At 43.2% G+C, this 26,433-nt stretch overlaps 1 protein-coding gene across 7 annotated transcripts in view; it reads right to left on the reverse strand.

Annotated features, from left to right (window-relative positions):
- LOC123746549 (sex determination protein fruitless) overlaps nt 1-26,433 on the reverse strand; it is a 77,818-nt gene that overhangs the window by 34,274 nt on the left and 17,111 nt on the right. For 5 of the 7 annotated variants that reach the window (XM_045728335.2, XM_045728173.2, XM_045728259.2 and 2 more), the window contains exons 4-6: nt 22,816-22,938; nt 21,763-21,899; nt 21,369-21,592 (exon numbers count right to left, since the gene is read on the reverse strand). In XM_045728335.2, coding sequence (XP_045584291.2) covers nt 21,369-21,592; nt 21,763-21,899; nt 22,816-22,938 — 484 coding nt within the window. Of the gene's footprint in view, nt 1-417; nt 737-21,368; nt 21,593-21,762; nt 21,900-22,815; nt 22,939-26,433 lie in introns of all 7 variants that reach the window. The other 2 variants (XM_045728578.2, XM_045728663.2) reach the window with 1 other exon arrangement.

Raw genomic sequence — 26,433 nt, forward strand, 5'->3', positions numbered from 1 at the left:
CCAGAAATTTATTCAAATGTGATTTTGGCCAGATAACCCAGATATTCAGTTTAGCGGAATTTGGATAAGCGAGTGCATACAGTACAGTAAATACAATTTAACAGTAGTGTATGTTCTTGGATCACAATTAAGGGAACCGGGTTCAATCCCAGGCCAAGAAAAACTGGGCACATTTCTTTTCACTTAGCAGTAAATAGGTGCCCAGGAGTTAACCAATTGTTGTGGGTTGCATCCTGGGAAAGGTCAGCAGCTGGCCTAGGGGGACCTCGATAAGCCTAAATTAAGGTTTCCTGTCCCCCAACAAATGGGCATTATACAACCACCCAGATATATGGACACTGTAGTGACACCATGTAGGTCTTAAAGTATTTGTGTGTGAAAGTGAGCGGTTCTGATAAAATTAGGAAATATACTAACCTTTATTTTATATACATATGTACAATGGAGATTTTAGAAAATTAGTCATCATCTGCAGTGCATTTAATCTTCCTTGGCCTTGGACGTCCTGTGGGCCTCCTATAATGTTTAAGTTTTGGCCAACACCCTTCATGGACTCCAACGTTGCACCCCGGGCACCAGTGCCTTGAGCGTCTTGGACAGAGAGCACAGAATCTCTCTCGCCTACCAGGAAGCTTTGTATATTCATGGGGCATATGTGCAGCATCCTGCATTCCACTTGACCCGGGTAATGAGACTTGTGAACTTGATGGAGCAGTGATCATGAGGGGTTGATGATCTGAAGGTGATAAGCTGAATGGCAGAGCCTCAACTACACTGGGAATTTACCAAAGTGATTTTCAAGCATTGTTTCTGTAATCTACACATTTAAAACAAAATAAATTGATTTGCACAGCAACTTAGATGATGTCTTGTTTACTGTTTGCAAGCATTAATATTTAGTACTAAGTTCAATCCCACCATGTCAACATTCAAAGTGGAGCCTCTCAACTTGAAAATGCTGAATAATCACACATTTAATATTTGCATACATAACTAAAAATAATCCTACATTTTCTCCAAACCACCATCATTATTAATAACCCACTGCCCATTTTCATTGGGTGGGAGGTATCAGTCTGAAGACAAAAAACCAGTATTGAATGTAATGAAACACCATTTTCTGGGTGAGCCCCAGATGCTTCCTGGAGCTATAGGACTGATATACACTATATTAGTCTGGGGCAATGGAGTTCTACCTACTAGGGACCACGAGCCAGAACCTGGCCCCATCAGAGACGCAGGGAGCAATGGCCTAGGGAAACCCCCCTTGTATTTAGGGGTATTCCCTGTCTGCCATCTACCGGAGTTAGGCACCCAGAAAGGTAGGCATCACAAAACAAACTACATGGTAGAAAATTGCAAAAAACCCAAGACCAAACAGAGAAACATTACTCCCCAAAAGAAAACAAGGAAAACAGGCAAATGTTAACCACCATCGCCACGCCACTTGTCTGCACAGCTCTCTCCCCCATGCGCTGGCTGTCCAGCTTCTCAGTTCGGAGGCTGAGCATCAAAACACCATCTTGACCAGTCCTGCTGAAAAGCATTCACTTTAACAGCACTGCAGTCAGGGAAGGGCACAACAGATATCGGGAGATGCCAGACCACACTGACGTGAAGATGTCTACCGCTGGGGGCCTATAGGTCTTGCAGAGCCAACTGAAGGAGTCGGTGTTGACCGTCCATTCCATGGACAGGTTAATGAACCGTGAAAGGCTGTCTGGCAGGAAGTTGGACGCTCCTCGGAAGTGAACCGCATGGACAGCTAAACCCAAAGAAATCAGCAGACGAGTCACTCGAAGTGACCAGCCCCAAAGAGCCCAGGATCGAAGACAATCCCGCAGTTCAGATAAGAAACCACCAGAGCAGTCCAAATGGAGCTGGATCGTAGAGCCCCGAGCGACCCGAAACCCCCTGCAATGAAAGCCAACCTACCGCAACTCCCACACTGTGCTGTGAGCCTGACAGAAGGACAGAGCCCACCGTCCCAGGGCAGCCTGGTGAGCACAATGAGAGACAAGGCATCCATGAAAACAACGAGCGAGGGACTCAGGAGGCATTAAGGCACTGAACGCCAAAAATCCCCAAACAGGACGCCAACGATGCAAGTCCCACGGGGTTGAATCCAGTGGTTGTAAAAGGGGTGGAAGGGACATCCCCAAAGGAACCAGAACAGACGCTGAAGCCAGACCTGACCCGGTGGATAAATCAGCACAGTGAAGTCCAGACATCCACACAACCACTTGAGCAACTGCCGAGTGCCCCAGTACCCCCCCCCCCCAGAAGATTCGGCAGGAGGAGCAGCCTCAAAGACCTCCATCCCCACAACGAATGGGGCAGCCTCCGGAGCCACCCGAGTCACCTCCCCAACTAAACCCCACCCCAACTACAAAACCCTCAGACGTTAGGGAGCTGGGAGCAGGGGGGGGGGGGGACAGAGGAACCACAATAGCAGGGAAAAGCCCCAGGGCTGAAGCGACCAATGCCCCAAAGTCCGACCTAATCAAAACGAGGCAACCCTGGGCCATTCGAGCAGGCAACCAACCTAGAGCTTTGCAATAACCTAAACCAAGCAAATCGACAACCACTTGACCCTCAAGGTCTTCCGAAGAAGAAAGGGTACCTGGAGAACGAGCGGGAAACAATACCCGCTCGACCACGGGTTAAAGGTGTCAGCAACCCCACAAACAGCATGACGAAGGCAAAACCACTGATCGCCACCTTGAGACAAGCCCCAATGGGGTTTTTCGGGGCCTGTAGGGGCTTTGCCTATGGGAAGGCAAGGCAACGATGCTGCAAACCCAGTTATGCCCTAAGAGTGTCAATAAGAGGAAAGAGGGCTAAACTGGACCCCTGGGAAGTGTACAAGCACGAGGGCCTAGAAGAGGGCCACCAAAAATATCATATGTGGACTAATAGTCAGACCAGGAAGACCTTATCTTGAGGTTATCTTGAGATGATTTTGGGGCTTTAGTGTCCCTGCGGCCCGGTCCTCGACCAGGCCTCCACCCCCAGGAAGCAGCCCGTGACAGCTGACTAACACCCAGGTACCTATTTTACTGCTAGGTAACAGGGGCATAGGGTGAAAGAAACTCTGCTCATTGTTTCTCACCGGCGCCCGGGACCACAGGATCACAAGTCCAGCGTGCTGTCCGCTCGGCCTCCCTCCAGACAACAAAAAAAAAAAAAAAAAAAACGCAAAAGCACAAAAACAGGAGGAACAGGGAACACAGCCGTCGCTAGGTAGGCATACTGCGCAGCACCTTGCGCCCCAACCAGCAACACTACTACTTCCTACTCAGGGCCAAACAAAGGCCACGAAACTCCAGTCGGTCCCAAGGGTAAATGCAGAGCAGCAGAAACCCCCTATAGGAATGAAGGTCCGAAAGCTCTAGGAAAGGAAACCCTAGAACCCAAGGGTAGTACTTACAAGATGCTTAGGGAAGGCAGCCTTAAGCATATGCAGTCCCAGTACACTATGTTACACCTGGCCAATGCGCCATAAACAGCAGTAAACACAAGGGCGCAAAATCTGGGGGGGGGGGAGGGGTGGAAATGTTTGCTTGTTTTCTTTGGGAAGTTCTGTTTCTCTGTTCGGTCTTGTGTTTTTGGCAATTTCCTACCATGTAGAGTTTGTTTTGAGATGCCTACCTTTCTGGGTGCCTAACCCTGATCGATGGCAGACTGGGAATACCCCCAAATACGAGGGGGGGTTTCCCTAGGCCATTGCTCCATACGACTCTCTGAGGGGGGTCAGGTTCTGGCTCATGGTCTCCAGTAGGCAAACTCCATTGACTGAAATCCCAGACTAATATAGCATATATCAGTCCTATAGCTCCAGGAAGCCAAAGGAGCTCCCCACAGAAAACCAGCATTGAATGTAATGAAACGCCATTTTTTTTAGGTTAAGGCCCGGTGGCTCCCTGAAGCTACTATATGCTGAGATAGTACTATCTACTCTATTGCATCAGCTGTGGAGTTCTATTCACCTACTAGGGAGCAGAACCAGAAGCTAACTACACATAGAGAAGGAAAACCATACAGGAACTCCCCGGTAAGGAAGAAGCACCGAAGAATTTATGACAATGTGAGACTCGGCAGACACACTACCACACAAGTGGCCCACTCAAAGACGCTGTAGTGAGTATATTATGCAAATAATATACGCACTCGAAACTCTCATTAGCTTAATGAGAGTAGCACAAACTCTCATTAGCACTATTGTAATAAGAGTTTGGAGCACATATATTATTTACATAATATACTCGCTACAAGGCACAGGTAGCAGTGACATTTATTTCTGCCCCTCTCACGGGAAAAGGCGACCAGAACGTCAGGGAGTCAAACCAAACCACTGATTTCTTCAAAAGAGACCAATGTCTCAAAACCCACCTAAAAAACTTGCACACTTATGTAAACAAAAGATCGAATTCTCTTGGAACCACCATGAGCTCATTCGTTCCACTTGCCTGGGAAGAGGCATGAGATAGCTTACTGCCACCCATAACCTCAGCCCCAGTTATAGTGTAGATGTATTCATCTACCCGACGACCTGTAAGGGAAGCAGAAACTCTGGGAGCTACTGGGGCTCGCCCAAAAATTGCAGTTACATTACATTCAACATGGGTTTCTGGGTAAAGCCTCTCGTGACTTCCCAAAGGTAACTACCAATGGAGAAGGAAAACATACAAGAACTCGCCAGAAAGGCAGAAGCACTGAAGGATTCATGACAATGTGAGATTGGGTACACACACTACCACATAAGTTGCTAATGTAGTCCCAAAATACAAAAAGGGTGACAGGCAAAAGACACTGAACTATAAGCCAGTGTCTAATGTGTATACCATGCAAGGCGATGGAGAAGATCGTGAGAAAGAACCTAGTAGCAAATCTGGAGAGAGGGACTTCGTAACACACCACCAGCATGGGTTCAGGGATGATAAATCTTGCCTCACAGGCTTAATTGAATTCTATGATCAAGTGACAAAGATTAAGCAAGAAAGAGAAGGTAGGTTAGACTACATCTTCTTGGACTGTCAGAAAACCCTTGAAACAGTACCCCATAAGAGGCTGGTGCATAGGTTCGAAAAACAGGCAAGAGTAGGGTGCTCCAGTGGATAAGGGAGTACTTGAGCAATAGGAAGCAGAGTTACTGTGAGGGGTGAGACTTCAGACTGGCGTGAAATCACAAGTAGAGTTCCACAGAGTTCTGTACTCGGGCCTATCCTGTTTAATATATATAAATGATCTTCTAGAGGGTATAGACTCATTCCTCTCAATGTTTGCTGATGATGCCAAAATTATGAGAAGACCAGGATATGCCAGGATGGCCAACATAAGAACAGCCTTTAGAAACCTGTGTAAGGAATCATTTAGAACCTTGTTTACCACGTATGTCAGACCAATTCTGGAATATGCAGCTCCAGCATGGAGTCCATATCTCATTAAGCATAAAACTAAATTGGAGAAGGCTCAGAGGTTTGCCACCAGACTAGTACCCAAACTGAGGGGCATGAGCTATGAGGAGAAACTACTTGAATTAAACCTCATGTCACTGGAAGACAGGAGAGTTAGGGGAGACATGATCACCACACACAAGATTCTCAAAGGAAATGATAGGGTTACCTTGAGGCGTTTTCGGGAATTAGCGTCCCCGCGGCCCGGTCGTCGACCAGGCCTCCTTGTTGCTAGACTGGTCAACCAGGCTATTGGACGCGGTTTCTCGCAACCTGACAAATGAATCACAGCCTGGTTGATCAGGTATCCTTTGGAGGTGTTTATCGAGTTCTCTCTTGAACACTGTGAGGGGTCGGCCAGTTATGCCCCTTATGTGTAGTGGAAGCGTGTTGAACAGTCTCGGGCCTCTGATGTTGATGGAGTTCTCTCTCAGAGTACCTGATGCACCTCTGCTTTTTAACGGGGGTATTATGCACATCCTGCCATGCCTCCTGGTCTCATGTGATGTTATTTCTGTGTGCAGGTTTGGGACCAGCCCCTCTAATATTTTCCACTTGTAAATTATTATGTCTCTCTCCCACCTGCACTCAAGAGAATACAGATTTAGGCATTTTAGTCTATCCCAGTTTTGATGTTTTGATGTTAAATAGTTTAGATGATTTACCGAGTGGAGTCTAGCAGTAAAGGATCTCTGCACGCTCTCCAGGTCAGCAATTTCTTCAGCTTTGAAAGGGGCTATCATTGTGCAGCAGTACTCCACTCTAGAGAGCGCTAGCATCTTGAAGAGTATCATCATCGGTATAGCATCTCTAGTGTATGCAAGGTTCTTGTTATCCAACCTGTCATTTTTCTTGCAGTTGTGATGGCCACTTTATTGTGTTCCTTAAAGGTAAGGTCTTCCGACATGAGTACACCCAAATCCTTTACATTGCTTTTTCGTTCAATGTTATAATTTGACAGCATTTTGTATGTGGTTTCCATTTTTATATTTTCATTTTTTTCTGTAGCGCAGGAGCTGGAACTTGTCTTCATATTATTTTCTATAGCCCAATGAAAGACCTGATTTACATCTGATTGGAGGTTCACTGTGCTCTCTATGTTGTCTACTCTCATAAAAAGGGTAGACAAAGTCAGGTTCTTTAACACAAGGGGCACAGACACTAGGGGACACAGGTGGAAATTGAGTGCCCAAATGAGCCGTAAAGAAATTAGAAAGAACTTCTTAATGTCAGAGTAGTTAAAAAATGGAATGCATTAGGAAGTGATGAGGTGGAGGCAGGCTCCACACACAGTTTTAAGTGTAGATATGATAAGAGCCCAACAGGCTCAGAAACCTGTACACCTGTTGATTGACTGGTGGGAGGCAGGACCAAAGAATGGAAATTCAACCCCCAACCCCCAGTAAGCACAACTAGGCGAGTAGAACTAGGCGAGTACAAGGGCACCAAGGCTCGGGATCATTCACCAGATATGGGCTGCCAGAACACTATTTGACCTCCAACACCCCCTATGTCCAGATATCAGCACAGGACGTGTTCGCTAATGCCACCTACAAAGCAGCGTAATTCCTAACATCATGGCCACAAGGGTAGCCTGTAGGCTGGCTAGACTTAATAACACTGTGGTTAACCTAAGAAAGAAGAGCCTTGGAACAGGGGACCAAGGAAACAGGATTGATCCACAAGTCATCCTCCAAAGCAAAATCAGTGACACGAAGGTAATGGTGGAGAGCTACCACAGAATAAAGCACATGGTGCATCCCCGGCCAGACCAACCAAGCATCAATGACCAAATAACCCCTCTGGATACCCAACCGCCTTGTTCTTTACCAGAAAAGGAGCTGGCTGCAAAGCAACAAAATGCCTACCAGACTACCTGTTGATTTCCAAAATTAGCATTCCTGAGGCCCAGTTTCTGAGCAGGCCTACTGGTTGCTGATCTGATCAACCATGATGTAGCTTCTCGCAGCCTGACATACAAACCACAGCCTAGATGACCAGGTGTCCTTTGAAGGTGCTTGTCGAGTTCTCTTTTGAACACTCTTTTGGGGGACCTGGCGGCTTAGTGGACAGCCGCCACTCGGGATTCTTAGTCCAAAGGTTCCGGGTTCGATCCCCGGCGAAGGCAGAAACAAATGGGCAGTTTTTTTCACTCTGATGCCCCTGTTCACCTAGCAGTAAAGAGATACCTGGGAGTTATAGAGCTGCTATGGGCTGCTTCATGGGGATGTGTAACGAAAACAGGAGTATCCTGGCCGTGGAGGATTTACTGGGCGCAAATCCTTAACTATAGCCTCTGTTTAACGCAACAGTAAAATGTGTACTTGGATGAAAAAACGATTCTTCGCAGCAGGGATCGTATTCCAGGGACCTGCCCGAAACGCTACACGTACTAGTGGCTGTACAAGAATGTAACAACTCTTGTATATATCTCAAAAAAAAAAAAAAAAAAGAGGAGGCCTGGTTGAGGATAGGGTCACGGGGATGCTAAACCCCGAAACCATCTCAATAAAACACTGCAAGAGTTCGGGCCAGTTATGTCATGTACATTTGTAGGGAAAGTGTGTTGAAAAGTCTTGAGTCTTTGAAGTTGATCGAGTTCTCTCTCTCTCAGCATGCCTATTGCACCAAGGTCAAAAGAACAAAACCCCAATTTCCAGCAGAGAGTTTGATGTTCCCCAACCCAACAGCTGCAAGCAAGACACACCATAACAATGACTTACAGAAAAATTCATAGACCGAAGGGTACACAGTAAAATGAGAAGAAAGAATTGCAAGAACACGATCCAGAGACCAAGCAAGTTCAGGCACTGCATGAGGGCCGGCGGTGAAACAATGTGTGTGCGATAACTGGCGAAATGGAGACAAGGCAGTATCAACCTCCAATGCAGACTATAAGTCACAATAACGTGGTTGAAGATAAGACTAAACCACGCACACACACCAGAGGACGAGGAGACGACGACGTTTCGGTCCGTTCTGGACCATTATCAAGTCGATTGTGATGGGAGCGAGGGAGGCACTGACATTATTAAGTAAGGCAAGGGAGAGGTGGAGAGAGGTAAGGTGGAGGAAATATCTTTCTTTCCTAGAGAAAGGCAAGAGCAAAGCAAAAGGTACAGATAGGATGGGTGTAATATAGGAGTGTAAGAAGGGGGTAATAATGGGTATAAGAATGGGAATGTAAGAATAAGCGGAGAAAGAAAAAGGAATGGTAGGCTTATGTTAGGTCACATTAGTTAGAAAGGTTCGAGCATTTGGGTATGTATGTACAGTACTGTGAAAGGGAAGAAAGAGTCAACAGCAACAAAACCAGTACTAAGGTTCATGTTGGGTATGTTGTGTATCAGAGTCGATCTTTCCTGCCTCTACTCTTCACAGACACCGTCTTGTCGAATCGGTATCTTGTATGTATCGAATATGAAGTATATTGTATTTTCTTCTTATTGTAAATGTTTTTACCATGGTTTTTCAAGTGTAATGATGCATTGGGCTGTCAATAATATTATTTGCATCACAGAACATGTAGAATATCGGTACTCGCAAATATACATTATCCATGTCACGTACTAATATGAGTTCAAATATATTCTTTGAACAATAAAACATAGCTTTTGCTATTATATACACATCATATATATCTATCAACTTTGTATGCACCATAATGAACCAATAAGCAGTTTTGGTGGGTATTGTTATGAAACCAGAACACAGCAGAGCCCCATGATATAAGCAGATGATGCCAGCAGACATCATTTGATGCAAGAAAATGCCTCCAAATATACTATGCAAATTGCTAAGACTAGTCACAGAACTGCTATTGTCATAACATTCCTGTCACTAAATTCTGAATAAGAATCCATTTCCACAAAGTTATATTGTAAGGAAGCATGAGGTCATTTCATGAGTAGATTCACAAAACAGTGAGTGCTGTGGCTGTGTGCCTCAAACTGGGAACATCATAACTAGCATTGTGCTCACTGATATCTGAACGTTGTACATAATCTTTATCACAGCCAGGAACATCTACGACACTATCATCGCAAAATAATCACGGTTACTTATTTGAGTCATCATTATTACATGGTGTTATGGCCTCTAGCAGCAGCAGCTGTACAGCGGTGCTGTGAGCTGTTGCTGCCGCATGCGCCAGCCTTGGTCGGTCGCTCTCTCAGTACAGAGTACTCGAACACTATATCTTGGATTGTAGTAAAATTGAGCCATTTAGAGATAAATCTAAGCTCACTCTGTATGATATGGCAACCTATCTTATTATCATGAATAAATTACCTGAAATCCTTGCACTGTATCCATATTTTGCTTCCAGTAGATAAATGACATGAGATTAAGAAACAAGTAGTGTATTGTGAAGACTAATAATAAAACAGAAGCTACCTATGACTCTGTAATATCTCCATTGGTCAAACTATTATGTATTAGCAATAAGACCTACCATTAATGTATAATAACTTACTGTAAATATATACTTCTTGAAATAACACTTTCTCTGTAACTAGCTGACATTGTAACTATAAGGTGTGAAGGATAGATGAAATTGTTTATGTAATAATCTAAGATGAGGTCTGATAAAGACCTTTTGTGCCTTCTGTAATGCTTTTTGTGCTACCGCTCACAAGATGGGAATGGGGTGCACAATAAACTAGCTGCCTCTGGCGGCAACAATCAATCAATCAGTACAGAGGCTCTTACAGCCAGGAAGGATGCAGATGATTTTTTACAAGATGGCATCCGTTTACTGGAGCCCTGAACAACAGAATGCAAGCCCCGTGTACCCATGGAAGTTTTAAATTTTATGCTAGATCTAAAAACCAACCCTGCTTGATACCTGTTTGATGGGGTTCTGGGAGTTCTTCTATTTCCCAAGCCCGGCCCGAGACCAGGCTTGACTTGTGAGAGTTTGGTCCACTAGGCTGTTGCTTCGAGCGGCACGCAAGCCCATATACCCACCACAGCCCGGTTGGTCCTGCACTCCTTGAAGAAAACAATCTAGTTTTCTCTTGAAGATGTCCACGGTTGTTCCGGCAATATCTCTGATGCTCACTGGTAAGACGTTGAACAACCGTGGACCTCTGATGTTTATACAGTGTTCTCTGATTGTGCCTATGGCACCTCTGCTCTTCACTGGTTCTATTCTGCATTTTCTTCCATGTCGTTCACTCCAGTATGTTGTTATTTTACTGTACAGATTTGGGACCTGTTCCTCCAGTATTTTCCATGTGTATATTATTTGGTATCTCTCTCGTCTCCTTTCTAGTGAGTACATTTGGAGAGCTTTAAGACGATCCCAATAATTTAGGCGCTTTATCACGTTTATGCATGCTGTATATGTTCTCTGTAGTCCCTCTATTTCAGCAATCTCTCCTGCTCTGAAGGGGGAAGTGAGTACTGAGCAGTACTCAAGACTGGACAACACAAGTGATTTGAAGAGTACAACCACTGTGATGGGATCTCTGGACTTGAAGGTTCTCGTAATCCATCCTATCATTTTTCTGGCTGACGCAATACTTGCTTGGTTATGCTCCCTAAACGTTAGGTCGTCGGACATAATTATTCCCAAATCCTTGACATGCTGTTTTCCTACTATGGGCAGATTCGATTGTGTTTTGTACCCTGTATTATGTTTAAGATCCTCATTTTTGCCGTATCTGAGTACCTGGAATTTATCACCGTTAAACATCATGTTATTTTCTGCTGCCCAATCGAAAACTTTGTTATCTGTTTGTAGTTTATCAATGTCTTCAGCAGAGGTAATTTTCATGCTGATTTTTGTATCATCTGCAAAGGGTGACACGAAGCTGTGACTTGTGTTTTTGTCTATATCTGATATGAGAATAAGGAACAGCAGTGGTGCAAGGACTGTACCTTGAGGTACAGAGCTTTTAACTGCGCTCGGACTCGATTTTACTTGATTGACTGTTACTCTTTGTGTTCTGTTCGACAGGAAATTGAGTATCCAGCGTCCTACTTTACCAGTTATACCCACTGACCTCATTTTGTGTGCAATCACTCCATGGTCACATTTGTCGAATGCCTTTGCAAAATCTGTGTACACGACATCTGCATTATGTTTTTGCACTAATGCCTCAGTGATTTTGTCATAGTGGTCAAGTAGCTGTGAGAGGCATGATCTTCCTGCTCTAAATCCATGTTGGCCTGGATTGTGGAGGTCACTGGTTTCCATGAATCTAGTGACCTGACTCCTGATCACTCTCTCAAATACTTTTATTATGTGGGACGTTAGTGCAACGGGTCTATAATTCTTTGCCAATGCTTTGCTACCACCCTTGTGTAGAGGGGCAATGTCTGCTGCTTTAAGCGCATCTGGTATCTCCCCTGTGTCCAAGCTCTTCCTCCACACTATACTGAGTGCCTGTGCTACTGGCACTTTGCATTTCTTTATAAATATTGAATTCCATGAGTCTGGACCCGGGGCTGAGTGCATGGGCATATTGTCAATTTCTCTTTCAAAATCTGCCATGCTCGTGTTGATATCACTTATATTTACAGGTGTTTGAATATCATTCATAAAGAAATTGTCCGAATCTTCCACTTTCATGCTGCGTATCGGAGTGCTAAACATGTCCTCATACTGCTTTTTTAGGATTTCACTAATTTCTTTGTCATCCCCAGTGTATGAATCTTCACTAATACGAATAGGTCCTATACTGGCAGAAGTTTTCGCTTTTGATTTAGCATGTGAAGAAATATTTTGGGTTTTTCTTTATTTCTTGAATTGCTTTCTGTTCTAGTTGCCTTTCTTCAGTCTGATAGGAATGCTTCAGTCTCTGTTCGATTTCTTCAATCTCCCTGTTTAAATTATTTTTTCTCTTTATGACGAGTCGTGTCTGCTTAAGCATTTCCGTAAATTTTTTCCTCCTTTTGTAATGGCGTCTGCGTTCTCTTTCTACATTGGACCTCTTTCTGGCTTTCCTCAAAGGAACATGTTTCAGACAGACTTCATATGCTTCAGAAGTCAGTTTTTCTATTCCTTGTGTAGGATTTTTATTTCTTAGAACATTTTCCCATTAAATGTTTGTAAGTTCCCTGTTTATTTTCTCCCAGTCTATCCTCTTATTATTAAAATTGAATTTATTGAATAGCCCTTCTCGCTTGTTGTTTCTCTTGGGTCTCTTACCGTTATTAATGTTAGTTTGCACTTCAATGAGCTTGTGGTCCGAGTACGTAGTGTCCGAGACAGTAATGTCTCTGATTAGCTCCTCGTTGTTCGTGAATATCAGGTCCAGCGTGTTTTCGTTCCTAGTTGGTTCTGTAATCTGTTGACTGAGCGAGAATTTGTCACAGAATCTCAGTAGTTCTCTGACCTGTGGTTGGTTATTTCCAGGTTGACTTCCTGCTATGATGTTATTGTTTACTATTCTCCATTTTAAACTGGATAGATTAAAGTCTCCAAGGAAGATGGTATCTGGTACTGGGTTTGCTAGGTTATCAAGGATATTCTCTATTTTGTGGATCTGTTCAGTGAATTCCTCAACTGTTGCATCTGGCAGTTTGTATATTAAAATAATAAGTAGATTCATATTTTCTACCTTGATTCCAAGTACCTCTACCACCTCATTGGACGAGTTCAGGAGCTCTGTGCATGCCAGCTCCTCTTTAATATACAGACCTACTCCTCCACTTGACCTAATTACTCTGTCACATCTATATAGATTATAATTCAAAATCCAGATTTCACTATCCATGTGGTCTTTTGTGTAATTACTTAAGTGTAGTTACAGGATGAGAGCTACGCTCGTGGTGTCCCGTCTTCCCAGCACTCTTTGTCATATAACGCTTTGAAACTGGGTTTCTGTAAATGCACCAAATATTGAGTTCGATTCTATTAGCAGGCCATTTATGAACTTAACTTTATTTCTTGATTTTGGTTTCAAGCCTTGTATGTTTGCAAATATGAATGATTTCCCACATTGCATGTCACTTTTGGTGGGCTTTGGTAACCTGGCACTGGTAAGTGCCAGGTTCAAACCGAACGGAAGACAACGAAAGCGGTAAGCATGAAGCTCCACAACAAAACCGAGCCAGTCCTTGAATCCCGGATGAATCGGGACGTGCCAATAAGCGTCCCGGAAGTCCAGGGACACCACCCAAGCACCCGGCTCCAACAGGAGCCGAACCTGGGACAGTGTGGTCATCCGAAAGGAGGGGAAATGAACCCAGGGGTTCAGACAGGACAAGTCCAGAATGAACCACAGGTCCACACAGTCCCCTTTCAGGACTGGAAACAGACGGGAAACCCATCTGAGGGACGTCGTCGTTTCGACCACGCCCAAGCGAACCCACTCCAAGAGGACCTGACAGAGCGCAGGGAAAGAAGCCTGCCCCGCCAGCCCCGAACCCCCTGCCGGGGGAGGGGGCCACCCAACGCCACCGGAGGCCATGCGAAATGACCCGAAATGCCCACAAATCGTGGGACCAGGCGTGAGTGAACAGCGCAAGCCTCCTCCCATCGCCCCGTCAATGGGGCGAACCGCGAAAGGGCTGGCGCCCCTTACGAGACCCAGAACCCCGCACAGAGCAAACACCACGCCGACCAGACGAAGGCGGGTCCGAAGGAAGAGCTGAACCCGAACCCGACACCAGTGGCCTACCACGACGAGAGGAACCCCGAGCCTTGGCACGACCCTTCCGGAAAGGCCCATCACGGGACCCCCGGAGAACCAGCAAGTCCGTCATAGGACGGCAAGAAGCCGAAGCAGCCTGAATAAACTGCGCAATGGCTGAAGCCTCAAACAAGAGAGGGCAAAAAGGGGAAGACATCCTAAGAGCCAAGGCCCAAGCGGATTCCACAGAGGCGGCGAGCACCTTCTGCCAACATGCGAGCTGGGAGGCATAAGAAACCAAGGACCCTGGGATTCCCAGGGTCCTGAACATTTACTTGAAGAGGACTCACGCTCAGGTAAACCCAGGCAGGGTACTGCTAACCAGCGCCCAAAACTACCAAATAAACAAACTGTCTAAAGCTGAACCCCAGGGACGTGTACACTCACGGGGACCAAGCAGGAGGCACCACCAAGTATCAGGGTGAGGCCAAACACCAGTGGCAAATAGGGCAGAACCCCCCCACCAAGGCAAAAACAAAAAGAAAAACAAAACCCCGCAAGAGGACAACGTACCCCAAGGAACAGAGTCGGCCGTTGTGATAGGTGACAACTAGCTGCACAGCACCCTGCACCCCTACCAGTGCGAAAACTACCTCTTACCCTAGGAGACAAAACCCCAAGTACCCAAAGAGCGGCCGAGAAACCGAGCAGTATAACGGACACACAGAGACAGACCCCGAGGAACTTGTGGAAGTAACCCCAAGCTCCAAGGGCAGTACTTACAAGGCACCTAGGGAAGGGAACCCTAGGTGCATGCAGCCCGAGTACTGAGGAATAACTCCTGGCTCTCACACCCCTGGAGTACAGCAGCCACACACAAGGCACAGCGCCGCAAAAATACTGGAGCCAGAGCACACAACCGAGCCGATAGCATCAGCCTCAAGAACCGAGGTGTGGATCGCCGGCGCAGTAGGTCTGGGGCTGCCCCTTCCCCCTCCTGGGGAGGGGGGCTGCACAGACAGCTGCACGATGATGGATGATGTCATACTAGTTTGCTCGTTTTTGTTCGGAGAGTTCTATCCACTCGTTCTGTTTTTGGTTGCAATTTTCACCAGAATAGGGATTTGTTTTGGGACACCTACCTTTCTGGGTGCCTAACCCGGTTGATGGCAGACACAGAATGCTTCCAATTACACAGGGGGTTTCTATAGGCCATTGCTCCCCTTGCCTCTTTAGAGGGGGCCAGGTTCTGGCTCGTGGTCCCCGGTAGGCCCATAAGAACTCCATACACATGACTGATGCCAAAGTCTGACATTAGCATATCAGCCTAGCAAGCTCCGGGGAGCCGTAGGGGCTTCCCCCAGAAAGAAGTGATATTCATAGTGTTGTGAGGCATGGGGAGGCTGCCAGCTCAGACAAACCAGCAGCTAAAATATTTATTGAAGAATTTAAAGATTTTGTAGAGGCTGAGGGATACCTACCGCAACAAGTGTTTAATTGTGATGAGACAGGACTGTTCTGGAAAAGATTGCCTAAGAGGACATAAATTACCAAGGAGGAGAAATCATTGCCGGACACAAGCCTATGAAAGATAGGTTTACGCTTGTGCTGTGTTCAAATGCGAGTGGCTATTTGAAAATTAAACCCTTGCTTGTGTATCATTCTGAAAATCCAAGGGTTTTCAAAAAGTATGGTGTGCAGAAAACCAAATGTGTGTGATGTAGAGGACTAATAATAGGGCATGGGTGAGTAGGATTTTTTTTTACGGAATGGGTGAATGATGTGGTGTGCCCTGCCATACAAAAATATCTGCAGGAGAAAAGTTTGCCACTCAAGGCCCTGCTTCTCCTCGACAATGCTCCTGCTCATCCTCCAGGCTTGGAAGATGCATTGTTGAACAAATATAATTTTCTCACAATAAAGTTCCTTCCTCCTAACACCACTCCTCTAATTCAGCCTATGGACCAAAAAATCATAGCAAATTTTAAGAAACATTATGAAAGGGCACTTTTCCGGAAATGTTTTAAAGTGACCGAAGCCACAAAACTTTCCCTCAAAGAGTTCTGGAAACACCATTTTAACATTTGTAGTGCTTTAAAATGAGTTGACAAAGCCTGGCAAGAAGTGACTCAAAGAACCCTGATCTCTGGCTGGAGAAAATTGTGGCCTGAATGTGTGACAACTAGACTTTGAGGGGTTTGAGCCTGTAAATGAAATGCCTATTGTTGAGGAAATTGTTACTCTGGGCCGGAAAATGGGCTTGGAATTGGATGGTGCTAATGTGGAGGAGTTGGTGGAAGAACACAACGAAGAACTGACCACCGAAGAACTCCAAGCCCTTGAAAAGGAGTAGCAACAAGAGGCAGCTGCAGATATTTCTTCAGAGGAGGATGAGGTAGAAAAGAAAGTCCATTCCTCAACATTTAGGAAGTGGTGTCAGATGCGGGAAGAAATGCAAACTTTTATTGAAACGACTCACCCAGAGAAAGCTGTAGTAGGCTGTTGCATTAATCTTTTCAATGACAATGCGATGCCTCACTGCACAAATTTTGTGAAGAAGGGAAAAACAATCTTCAATGGATCGTTTCATTGTGAGAAAATCAAGCAGTGAGCCACAACCAGGACCTAGTGGTATGCCGGCAAAACGTGCCAGAGAATGCACTCCAGAAAAATCTTCACTGCCTGATGTTATTATGGAAGGAGACTCCCCTTCCAAACAGTAACACCTCTTCTCCTCCCCCTTCCTCACCATCTTCCATATGTCAACAGGAGTCATCAGCAAGGGTAAGTAATAACTTGAACATACTTTTGTAGCATAGATTTGGGTGAATTAGGTATAAAATTTACTTTGAAGTGAAGTTTTTGGGGAGTCGGGAACAGATTAATTCATTTCCCATGATTTCTTATGGGGAAATTGGCTTCGGTTTACGAACCGTCTCCAGGAACGGATTAAATTCTTAAACCGAGGTACCCTTGTATATTCAAAAGTGTGTAATTTGTGGAACATCACTATGCTCAAAATTATGGGGCTCATACTGTATATACCTATCTACATATGTGTTCACCATAACAAACCACTAAAAAGTTGGTATGGTGAACCGAAAACAACAAGAGTGGCACAAGACAGCAGCTAGCAGACGCAACCTCCCTCCCTCCAACACCCACTCACCAATATTCCTCCTCCCACCATACTGTTTATTGCACTATTTACACTCGTTATATATAAGTATCTACACGTTTTATTCACCATAATTATACAAATAAGATGGTATGGCGTCCAAACAGCATAGTGGCCACCATACACACTGCATGACAAGTCACACAGCAGCCAGCAGATGATGCCGCCACCCTCACCAAAATGGCTCCTCCCAACGTACTCCTTTTTGCTCTTATATACTATATACACACGTTATATATAGGTATCTACATTTGTGTTCACCATAGCAAAACACTAAGCTGGTATGATGAGTCTAAACAATAACAGGTTGCCACACGAGTCAGCAGATGACGCCACCTCTCCCTCCCTCACCAAGATTACTCCTCCCACCATACTATGCACATTCCTAATTCTCACCACAATCCTGTTATTATCAGAATCCTGATCACTAAATCCTGTAAATGAATAACTTTCCACAAGTTTATTTTGTAAAGAAACACGAGTAGTCATTTGAAGATTCTTAAATGGATGAAATAATGGCAGTGTCCTGTGGCCCTTGCCCTGTGAACATCTTTAACAGCATTGATTCACTGATATCTGAACATTGTAAACAGTATCACAGTCAGGCATTTCTGCAATACTATCATGGCTAAATAATACCAGTTACATATATATTTTGACATTTTTAGGCGATGCTGTGGTCACAAGCTGAACAGCAGTGCTGTGAGCTCATGCTGTGTGCACCAACCTTGGTGGCTCACTCAGTACTGAGGCCCTCACGCCTGGGAATGTTGCCCACGATTTTTTTTTAAATGGCATCTGTTTACAAGAGCCGTGGGGAAGCTGATGTGAACCCAGTGTAGCCGCGGGAGTTTTGAATGCTATGCTATACCTACGAGTGCCCTGAGGCGCTCTGTGCAGTACAGTGGTTAAGGCAGACCATCAGATCAAACATTGTGAAACATATTTTTGTAATATAAAGAATGTATTTCATTATTATTTTAATTAATGCTGTTACACTTGCTTAAGCTATCATTACTCTTTCCTGGTGTCCTTGGGAGAAGAGAAGTTAGTATGAAAAGGTTCTGACACACTATTTAGCCAGATTAAGATTTTGATATTAATTTGATAACACAATTTGAGAGAGTTGGAGGAAACTTTGAAGATGCAAACTACAACAAAGGTCTGCAGCTAGCAGGTTTCAATCAACAACAGTGTGTATACAAGCCAAGAGACTGTTGGCCAAGTACGCCAACATTCATGATCGAGGCTGCAGCCCAAATATTAGTTTGTAAGTACAGAGTGTGCACGCGTGTCTCTACAAGTTTCGGGCAAGTTTGGTGGGTGCTCAGGAAAAGAAGTACTCATCATTAGTATTTTTTATAATCATCTCTCAGGTTTACTCGTGACATTAATGAGGGAGAGGACCCAGGAGGGGCCCCATTTTAACAAGTGTAAATGTATAAGGAACAGACCAGTGATATTTTTAAATTTGTATAATCTTTCATCATACTGTTCCCTTCCCATCCAGGCTGATGCCTCTCCACCTCATTAAACTGGAAAATGGGGGTTATCTTAGATGATTTTGGGGTCCTCGACCAGGCCTCCTTTTTGTTATCAATGACAATGATAACAATGATAAGTTTGGGGCAAAGATAAGGAATGTATGGCATACTGTAGTTGTTTATTAGCTTGCTTCTCCTATCATCAACCTTTTTCTTGCGATATTTTTTCACTCTTTTTCCAGGCAAGTGCCTCCCCATCCCACTGCATTGGTAAATGGTAATAATCATCATCATATCAATGATGAATGGCACACCAATTATTTATGCATATTTTTCAATGACATCGTATTAAATGATGACTATACGAGTATAATTATTCAGAATGTTAAAATAATTGAATTCTTTATCATTTAACATGTACTGCAATAAAAATATAATTCAAATTTTCAAGTAAATAATATTATGTTGGAAGTTTTCCAACATAATATACTACACTGTACATTAGTGTACATGAAGAGCAGTGTAGCATAAATGCTATACCATACAGTATATGATACAGAAATACTGTGCACAGGCAACAATTTACCCTCAATCAAATGTAAAAATAATCATGTGACAGCCACAAGACGTCTTACCTAGTCGTGTTTATGGGAACCAAGATCTAGCTTTATTGATCCACCTTCTAACAAATGTACAAGGTGCATCTATACTTTTTAACATTCCAGTACTTTTGTTATCCTTGCTCTTGAAGCTCTTAATAGCAGTAGGGTCTAAAACCTGTACCAGCGTGAAAATTATTATTATTGTGACGTCACACGTCGTGCATGACATATAAAACAAAACATTTTATCTCTTAGTTTCACAAGGTTGGGTCAGATTAGCTACATTTATAAACAGTAGTGATGATGTAAAAGGGCATATGCTTTCCTCAGATTTTAGAGCCTAATTGTAAATAGAGGGTTCTCTACCACCTCTGGTTCAAGCACTTGTTTACCACTCTCTCTGCATACAAGTATTTCCTTAAACCTTTCTGGCTCAACTGTTACCAATTTAGAGCCAATTAGAGTATACCTGGTTGATACCTGGTTGATGGGGTTCTGGGAGTTCTTCTACTCCCCAAGCCCGGCCCAAAGCCAGTCTTGACTTGTGAAAGTTTGGTCCACCAGGCTGTTGCTTGGAGCGGCCCGCAGGCCGTATATCCCTCCTGCTAGTAAAGACTGCCTCAATCCACTTTGTCAAGTTCTGTTAGTAAAATTTTTACAAGTTTTACTAACAGTAAAAAGTGAAAAAAAAAAGGTCCAGGTAAATGGAAAGTTCTGTTAGTATTTTTTTATGGTGTGACATTGGTCTTTTTCTCTTCTAATTCCGCCATATTTAATTCTCTAGTACTGGTATCTCTCGTACTTTATATGACCCTACAGAGATGTTTGGAAAGCTCCTGGTGGCACCGGTGCTGTAAGTCATCTTGTCTGACTGCACGATCTTGTCCAATGAACACAGGATCACATCTCAGGAGTGATAGGAACCAACTCAAAAACACTCTTCAAATGTTCATGTACTGAACACACAACAATTTGAAGCACTCAAATACTCACCAAATGTAAAGGATTAAAATTACACATTTGACAAGGACAAAACATGTTAGATTTCCCAACACCAAGCGGCTAGTTGTTGAACTATAGGTTCATGAGGAAAATTTTACATATACAGGTACATATTTAACCTTAGCAAATTTTACAAATTTCCATATGTATTTTTATTTTACAATAATTTAGTGTATATTTCAATGTTTAATTTTGTGTAAATGAAGAATGGCAAGTGCATCTTGATTTGTTTTTGTTTATACCACCGCATGGTACAACATACTGGTAGGAGTTTATGGGAGTTTTTTCAGCAGTGTTAGCATTTTATATTACCCGTATTTCTGTAATAAGTTTTAATACATTGTGTTTCTACTACATAATGCACGTTTATTTGTGTAGCCTATGAGTGATACCACGATAATTCTAGCACCTTAACCTTATGCGTTATAAATATTCATTAAGTTACCGTATATTTATGAGACACCATAGTTTTCTTTTCATACCGCAGGGCAGGGGAAGTGGTGCTGCCTTATTTTGGGGGATGGGGCCTTTTCTTACCCGGCAAATATAGGCCTAAACCCGATCACACCCTAAAATTTTAGGGATCTACCTAGCACTGGATCAACTTGTACACCGGCATATATGGTACATGTAAACTGAACAAAAATTTTGCATGCCCAATAATTTATTTTGTTACCCTATTTTATTAAGCAGCAGTAATGCTGTAGTACAGTGTTCTACATCCTTGACTGACAATCAAATAATCGGATTCAATCATCAGGCAGGGGGGGACAGAAATGGTTGGGCACGTTTCCTTTCACCCGATGCCTCTATTCATCTAACAATAAATAGGCAGCTGGTAGTTAAGCAATTGTTGTGGGTTTCATCCTGGGGAAGGTCAGTTGTTGACCCAAGGGGAATGTCTGTAAGCTTCAGTACAGTACAGGGTTCGGTTCCTGTCTCCGCAAACGGGAATTATACCTTGCAATAATGGTGGTCTTTACACAAAACATTTCACCACAAATATTCCATTCACGTAAGGAAACATTTCTAAATAAAAATTAACAAAAAAAAAAAAATCTTACCTTTAGGACTTGCCGCTCCTCCAGAATGTGACGATCCCTGAGGAACTGGTGTTGGTGTAACTGCTGTTCCTTGTGCAGCAATTCCAGTGGCTGGGTCTGTTTTGCTTGGCTCTGATATTGGTAACTCTGGTTTTACTGCTGCATGAGATGCCGTGGCTGCTATCGCTGCTTTGATTGGTGAATCTTCATGTGGCAACCTAGTTACCGGTGAAGGGTTCTCTTGTCTAGAAGCAATCAATTTGAAGGATTATCTCTCCAAGTCATATTTTTACCAGGGTGTTCAATAAATTCACCATAGCACTCACTATAGTACTTAACAAAAATATTATGTCATTAGTGAGTGACAATCAATGGTAAGAAATGCAAACTCAGTCACAAGAGAGGTGCAAGTCACCTTGGTGGGAGGAAAGCGTGGGTGGTTGGAGGTCTTCGTGGACGCTTCAGAGGAGGAGGATGGTGCAGCTCTCCTATAATCTCCCCCCCAACACCCAAGTAAGGATCTTGGAGTCGTCCTATATCTCCACAATAAAGCTGTGTAACAATAATGACAAAACTTGTGAAAGCAATCTAAACAAAATATGAAATAAACTGAATGCAGCAGATATAAAATTTCAGATTTTCAGATTCACAGGCAAAACATGCAAAGTGACACTTAAGTTTAACGTGCATACTTGATAATAATCATTATTTTTTACACCCACATTCACACCCCCACCTAATGTACCAAGCGGTACTCTTACCATATTTTTCTCATTTAACCCTTAAAGAGCAGTTATCATCATAAGACTATTCACATGGTAATGCAGCTATCATATGATGATTTAAGCTATTATTGTCTGGGATTAACAAGCATGATGCTAATATCACTATAATAGCTCTGTATGGATGTTATAGGGTTTACCTTGACACATGCAAAAAATCCTGCTATCGTTTCATGGATACCGGTTATAAATCAGAAAAGACTGGCCATCTGTTGCGTATAAGCTATCTCCTCTCCTTTGTGGCAATGCCATAGATGATTTTAAATGCAAGTCACTACTAGTGACTTCCATTCTTTAAGAATCTTAAGAGGTCTTAATAAGAGTACTGTACTTTACGAATTCACTGGAAGGCAAATGAAAGAATGAATTACGGCTGCATTATTTTCTTATGACCAGTTTCTGAAAATTTAAAACAACAATGTAGAAGTCTTGCCAAGGCTTTGCTCTATCTCTGTACTGCTCCAGAAAAAAAAACACTTCAAGCCTATGACAGCCACATGGAGGCCCTTTCATTATATATTCTTATTGTTATTATGGTGAGTTTAGTCAAATTCCATTCAACACTGTGCAAATGCATACCAGACTAACTTCTTATTTATAATATTAAAATAAAAACAAACTATGCAATTCAAAATTATGGTCATGCACTTTCAAAACTTTTCCCTTGCATGTCATGCTACACTCACCCTTGGATCAGGTGGCTTTGCATGGATGTTGTTATTGTTGTTGTTTACTGCTGCCAACCCCTTAATCTGCAACGCTTCTGCTGTTCGAATAAAGCCCGGCAATTGATCCTGCATAACATTTACCTAGAAGCAAACAAATTGCAAACATGTGTAAAGACCTAGTATTGAACGTTCCACTTTTACATGCCTTATATACCTGTGTGAAACAGCTACCAATGGTCAATAAAGACAAATGATCAAGTCATCTTAGATAATATTTGTTAACTACCATCAGTAAAGTAAATATTGAAGCTGTACGGTGAGAGCAAACCTGCATATCTGAACTCTTCGGGTGCACACACTACTGACCAAACCATATTGGGATAAAGGTATCTTGACATGAAGTACAGTACTAGTCGACTTGTATGGAGTTTGGATAGTGTTCCAAACACCATGACAATCGAGTAGTAATTCTGGTCGAGATAATTTTTGCCTATAATGGTCCAATTGATAGAGGTTGTGCTTGAAGCGTTCAGGGATGCAGGTTTCATCCCATTGTAGGCTTCAATATTTTCTCGTAGATTTATCACATTCTTGACATTTTATCATGTACAGTCAGATGTATGGACTCAAGAGCTGGATTAATAGCTCACAGTTATCAAGATATATTATAGTTTATATATATTTTCCAACCTGCTATATGAAAATAAATAAAAAAAGATTTCGCCCAAAAGAATTCAATAATTATTCCGAAGACACTGATGAAGTGGTTATATAGTTGGAAATGGTGCTACTGCAGAGTAAGTGAGTATTTTGCTACTGCACTACTAGGGAGTAGGTTTCTCTACTGTGAATCAAAATGTCTGTTATAATTTATCTTTGTTCATGAACTTACTCCTTTCAGGGCATTCTACTTGTTGCCCACACATACAAAGTATGAGAATTTTGTTTCCTCAACTCTCTTGCATTTCCAGCTTCTACTGGTTCTTCATTTAAATTCACCATAAATTTATTTAAATATTGCCGAGTCTCATTACCAACTAAACCCTGTGCCGAATCCGAAACCCTCAGACGTTTGGGAGCCGGACACAGGAGGGGGGGGGGGGAGATGGAGGATGAACAACAGGGGAAGGACCAGGGAGCACGGACAGAACCAAAGTCGAAGTGACTAACGCCCCCAGGTCCGGGTCCCTAAAGCCAAAGCCGGGTGGGAAACCAACCTAGCGCGTTGCAGTAACCTAAACCAAACCTGCAACTCGGATACTGCCTGTACCCTAACAGCAACATCAGAATAAAACTGGAGCACAAGCAGAGAACACAACTCACAAGACACCAGGTCAAAGGTGTCATTGACCCAACAGGCAGCAAGACGGAGACAAAACAGGTGACTGTCACCCTGAGACAAAGGCACTGAGCCCTGACAGGGTTTTCTAGGGCCCGTAGGATAACAACTACGGGAAGCCCGGGCAAGGTGTTGCTAACCAGTTAAACACCCAAACTACCAATGGTGGCAACACTGAAACCCCTGTGACGTAAACAAGCACGGGGGGCCTAGCAGAGGGCCACCAAAACAGTATCAGGGGAACTATAGTCCCACTAGGCAAACAAAAACAAAAGAAAAGAAAAACTGCAAAAGTACACCATCCCCAGAGGCAACAGGAACTGGTCGCAGCATAGGTGGCAGGTCGCGCAACACTGTGATGCCCTAACCAGCACAACACCGCTCCCTACCCAAGGCCAAACAAGGGCCCCAAGCCCCAGTTGGCCCCAAGGGAAAGGCAAATGCTGAGCAGCAAGAACCCCATACGAGAGCGGTTCTCGAACGCCTCAGGAGATAACCCTGACATGCCGGGGCAGTACTCACAGGGCGCTTAAGTAAGGAAGCCCCTAAGCGCATGCAGCCCCGGCATTGATGAGATACAAACCACCACAACAAGACAGCAGAGCACGCCACACAGGCAAACACCGCCCAGGAATTTGCGGCCAAAGAAGCGTCTGTCCTGGTTGACATTAGCTTACGAATTGGAGTGCTAGGCAGCCAGTGCGGTGAGATCCGGGGGCCCCCCCCTTCCCCTCTCGGGGAGGGAAGGGCTGCGCAGACGAGTGGTGTGGCAGTAAAGTGTGATGTTTGTTTGTTTCCTTGGGATTGTAGGTAGTTTCTACCTCTCTCTCCATTTTTTTGTTTTAGTTTCTTACCATGTGGGGTTTGTTTTGTTATGCCTATCTTTCTGGGAGCCTAACCCCCTGTCGATGGCAGATAAGGAAAACCCCCAACCACAGAGGGGTTTTCCAGGGGCCATAGCTCCCTGAAACCTCTCTGAAGGGGCCAGGTTCTGGTTCTGGTCCCTGGTAGATCTGAACTCCATAGCTAATGTCCCGATCTAATATAAAGCACATTAGCCCGATAAGCTCCAGGAAACTGTAGGGGCTCCCCACAGACAATATAGTTGGATACTTAATTTTCTGAATATTTGTGTATTTTAGTTTGGACAAATTAATGCTTGACATTATGAGCAAGGGAAATGTATTAATACAGTATACAGTAATAGATATTATTAGACTTGTTTAAAAATAGAAAACAAATGGAAAATTATGCTTGATCTTCTGGAAAAAACCTGAAAGTGAAAACATTCCATTATACTATCAGATATACATACAGTACTTTAATTGTGTACTATACAATAAAATACTACTTGTAATCTTATTTCAAATCAAGTTAATATTGCAACACTAGCTCAATTAAAGCATAGCCCATTCCTTCTTACTCAAAAGTACTCCTTATTCTACAAAACACAAGAAAATAAGAAACCCTAAAAATTATCCACTACCCATCACAGGTGGACATGTTATATACAATTTACTACACAATTGTTAATTTTTGTTTTTCAAATAAAATTACATTGCAATAATATCTAAATTAAAATTCATTTTTGATTTATATTGAAAAAGCAATCTTTAACCTACATAATGTGAGTGTAAGAGAATAAGAAAAAATTATTAATATTTGAAACACAAGACTTTACAAAACATGTTTTGTAAAGTAAAACATGAGTATCTCTCCTGTCTCTGCTTGCATTCTGTCTCTATGTGGCAAGTATAATACTTCATTGTTAACAGTTAGAAATTAAATACTTTTAACACTTTCGCGCTATCTGGACGCGCCGGCGCGTTCGGTTTCGTCTAACGCAAACGCATAGTGGACATAAAGTTATGTCAACTTTTAAAATATTTGTATAAAATTCAATTTTTATCCGATTTACTTTGGGTTTGTTTCAAACTGCGCGCTATGAGGCTCTCTTTCTCACCACTAGGCTGCATGGTACAATAAGTTCATGAAAGGTGTGGATAACTTCGATCAAATGGTATTTTGTCCCAAACGGGTTGCAGGTGGGTGACTTTAGCCGTTTATACTGGTAATTCTTCCCCCATATCATGTATTATATGCATATGTCTGTTTAGGGAATTTTATTCCGATCAATATACAACCAAAAATAACTGTGTGCAACAAGTATAATCTTGACAAACATAACAAAAGTAAAAATATTTCGTGTGTGTTTGACGCTCACTGATATGTTCCAGCGTTGTTTTATATTTGTCGCTATTCTAACTTACGCTTTGTTGATATTTTTTACCTATGGG

Source organism: Procambarus clarkii, chromosome 1, assembly GCF_040958095.1.
Source record: "Procambarus clarkii isolate CNS0578487 chromosome 1, FALCON_Pclarkii_2.0, whole genome shotgun sequence".
NCBI classification, from domain to species: domain Eukaryota; kingdom Metazoa; phylum Arthropoda; class Malacostraca; order Decapoda; family Cambaridae; genus Procambarus; species Procambarus clarkii.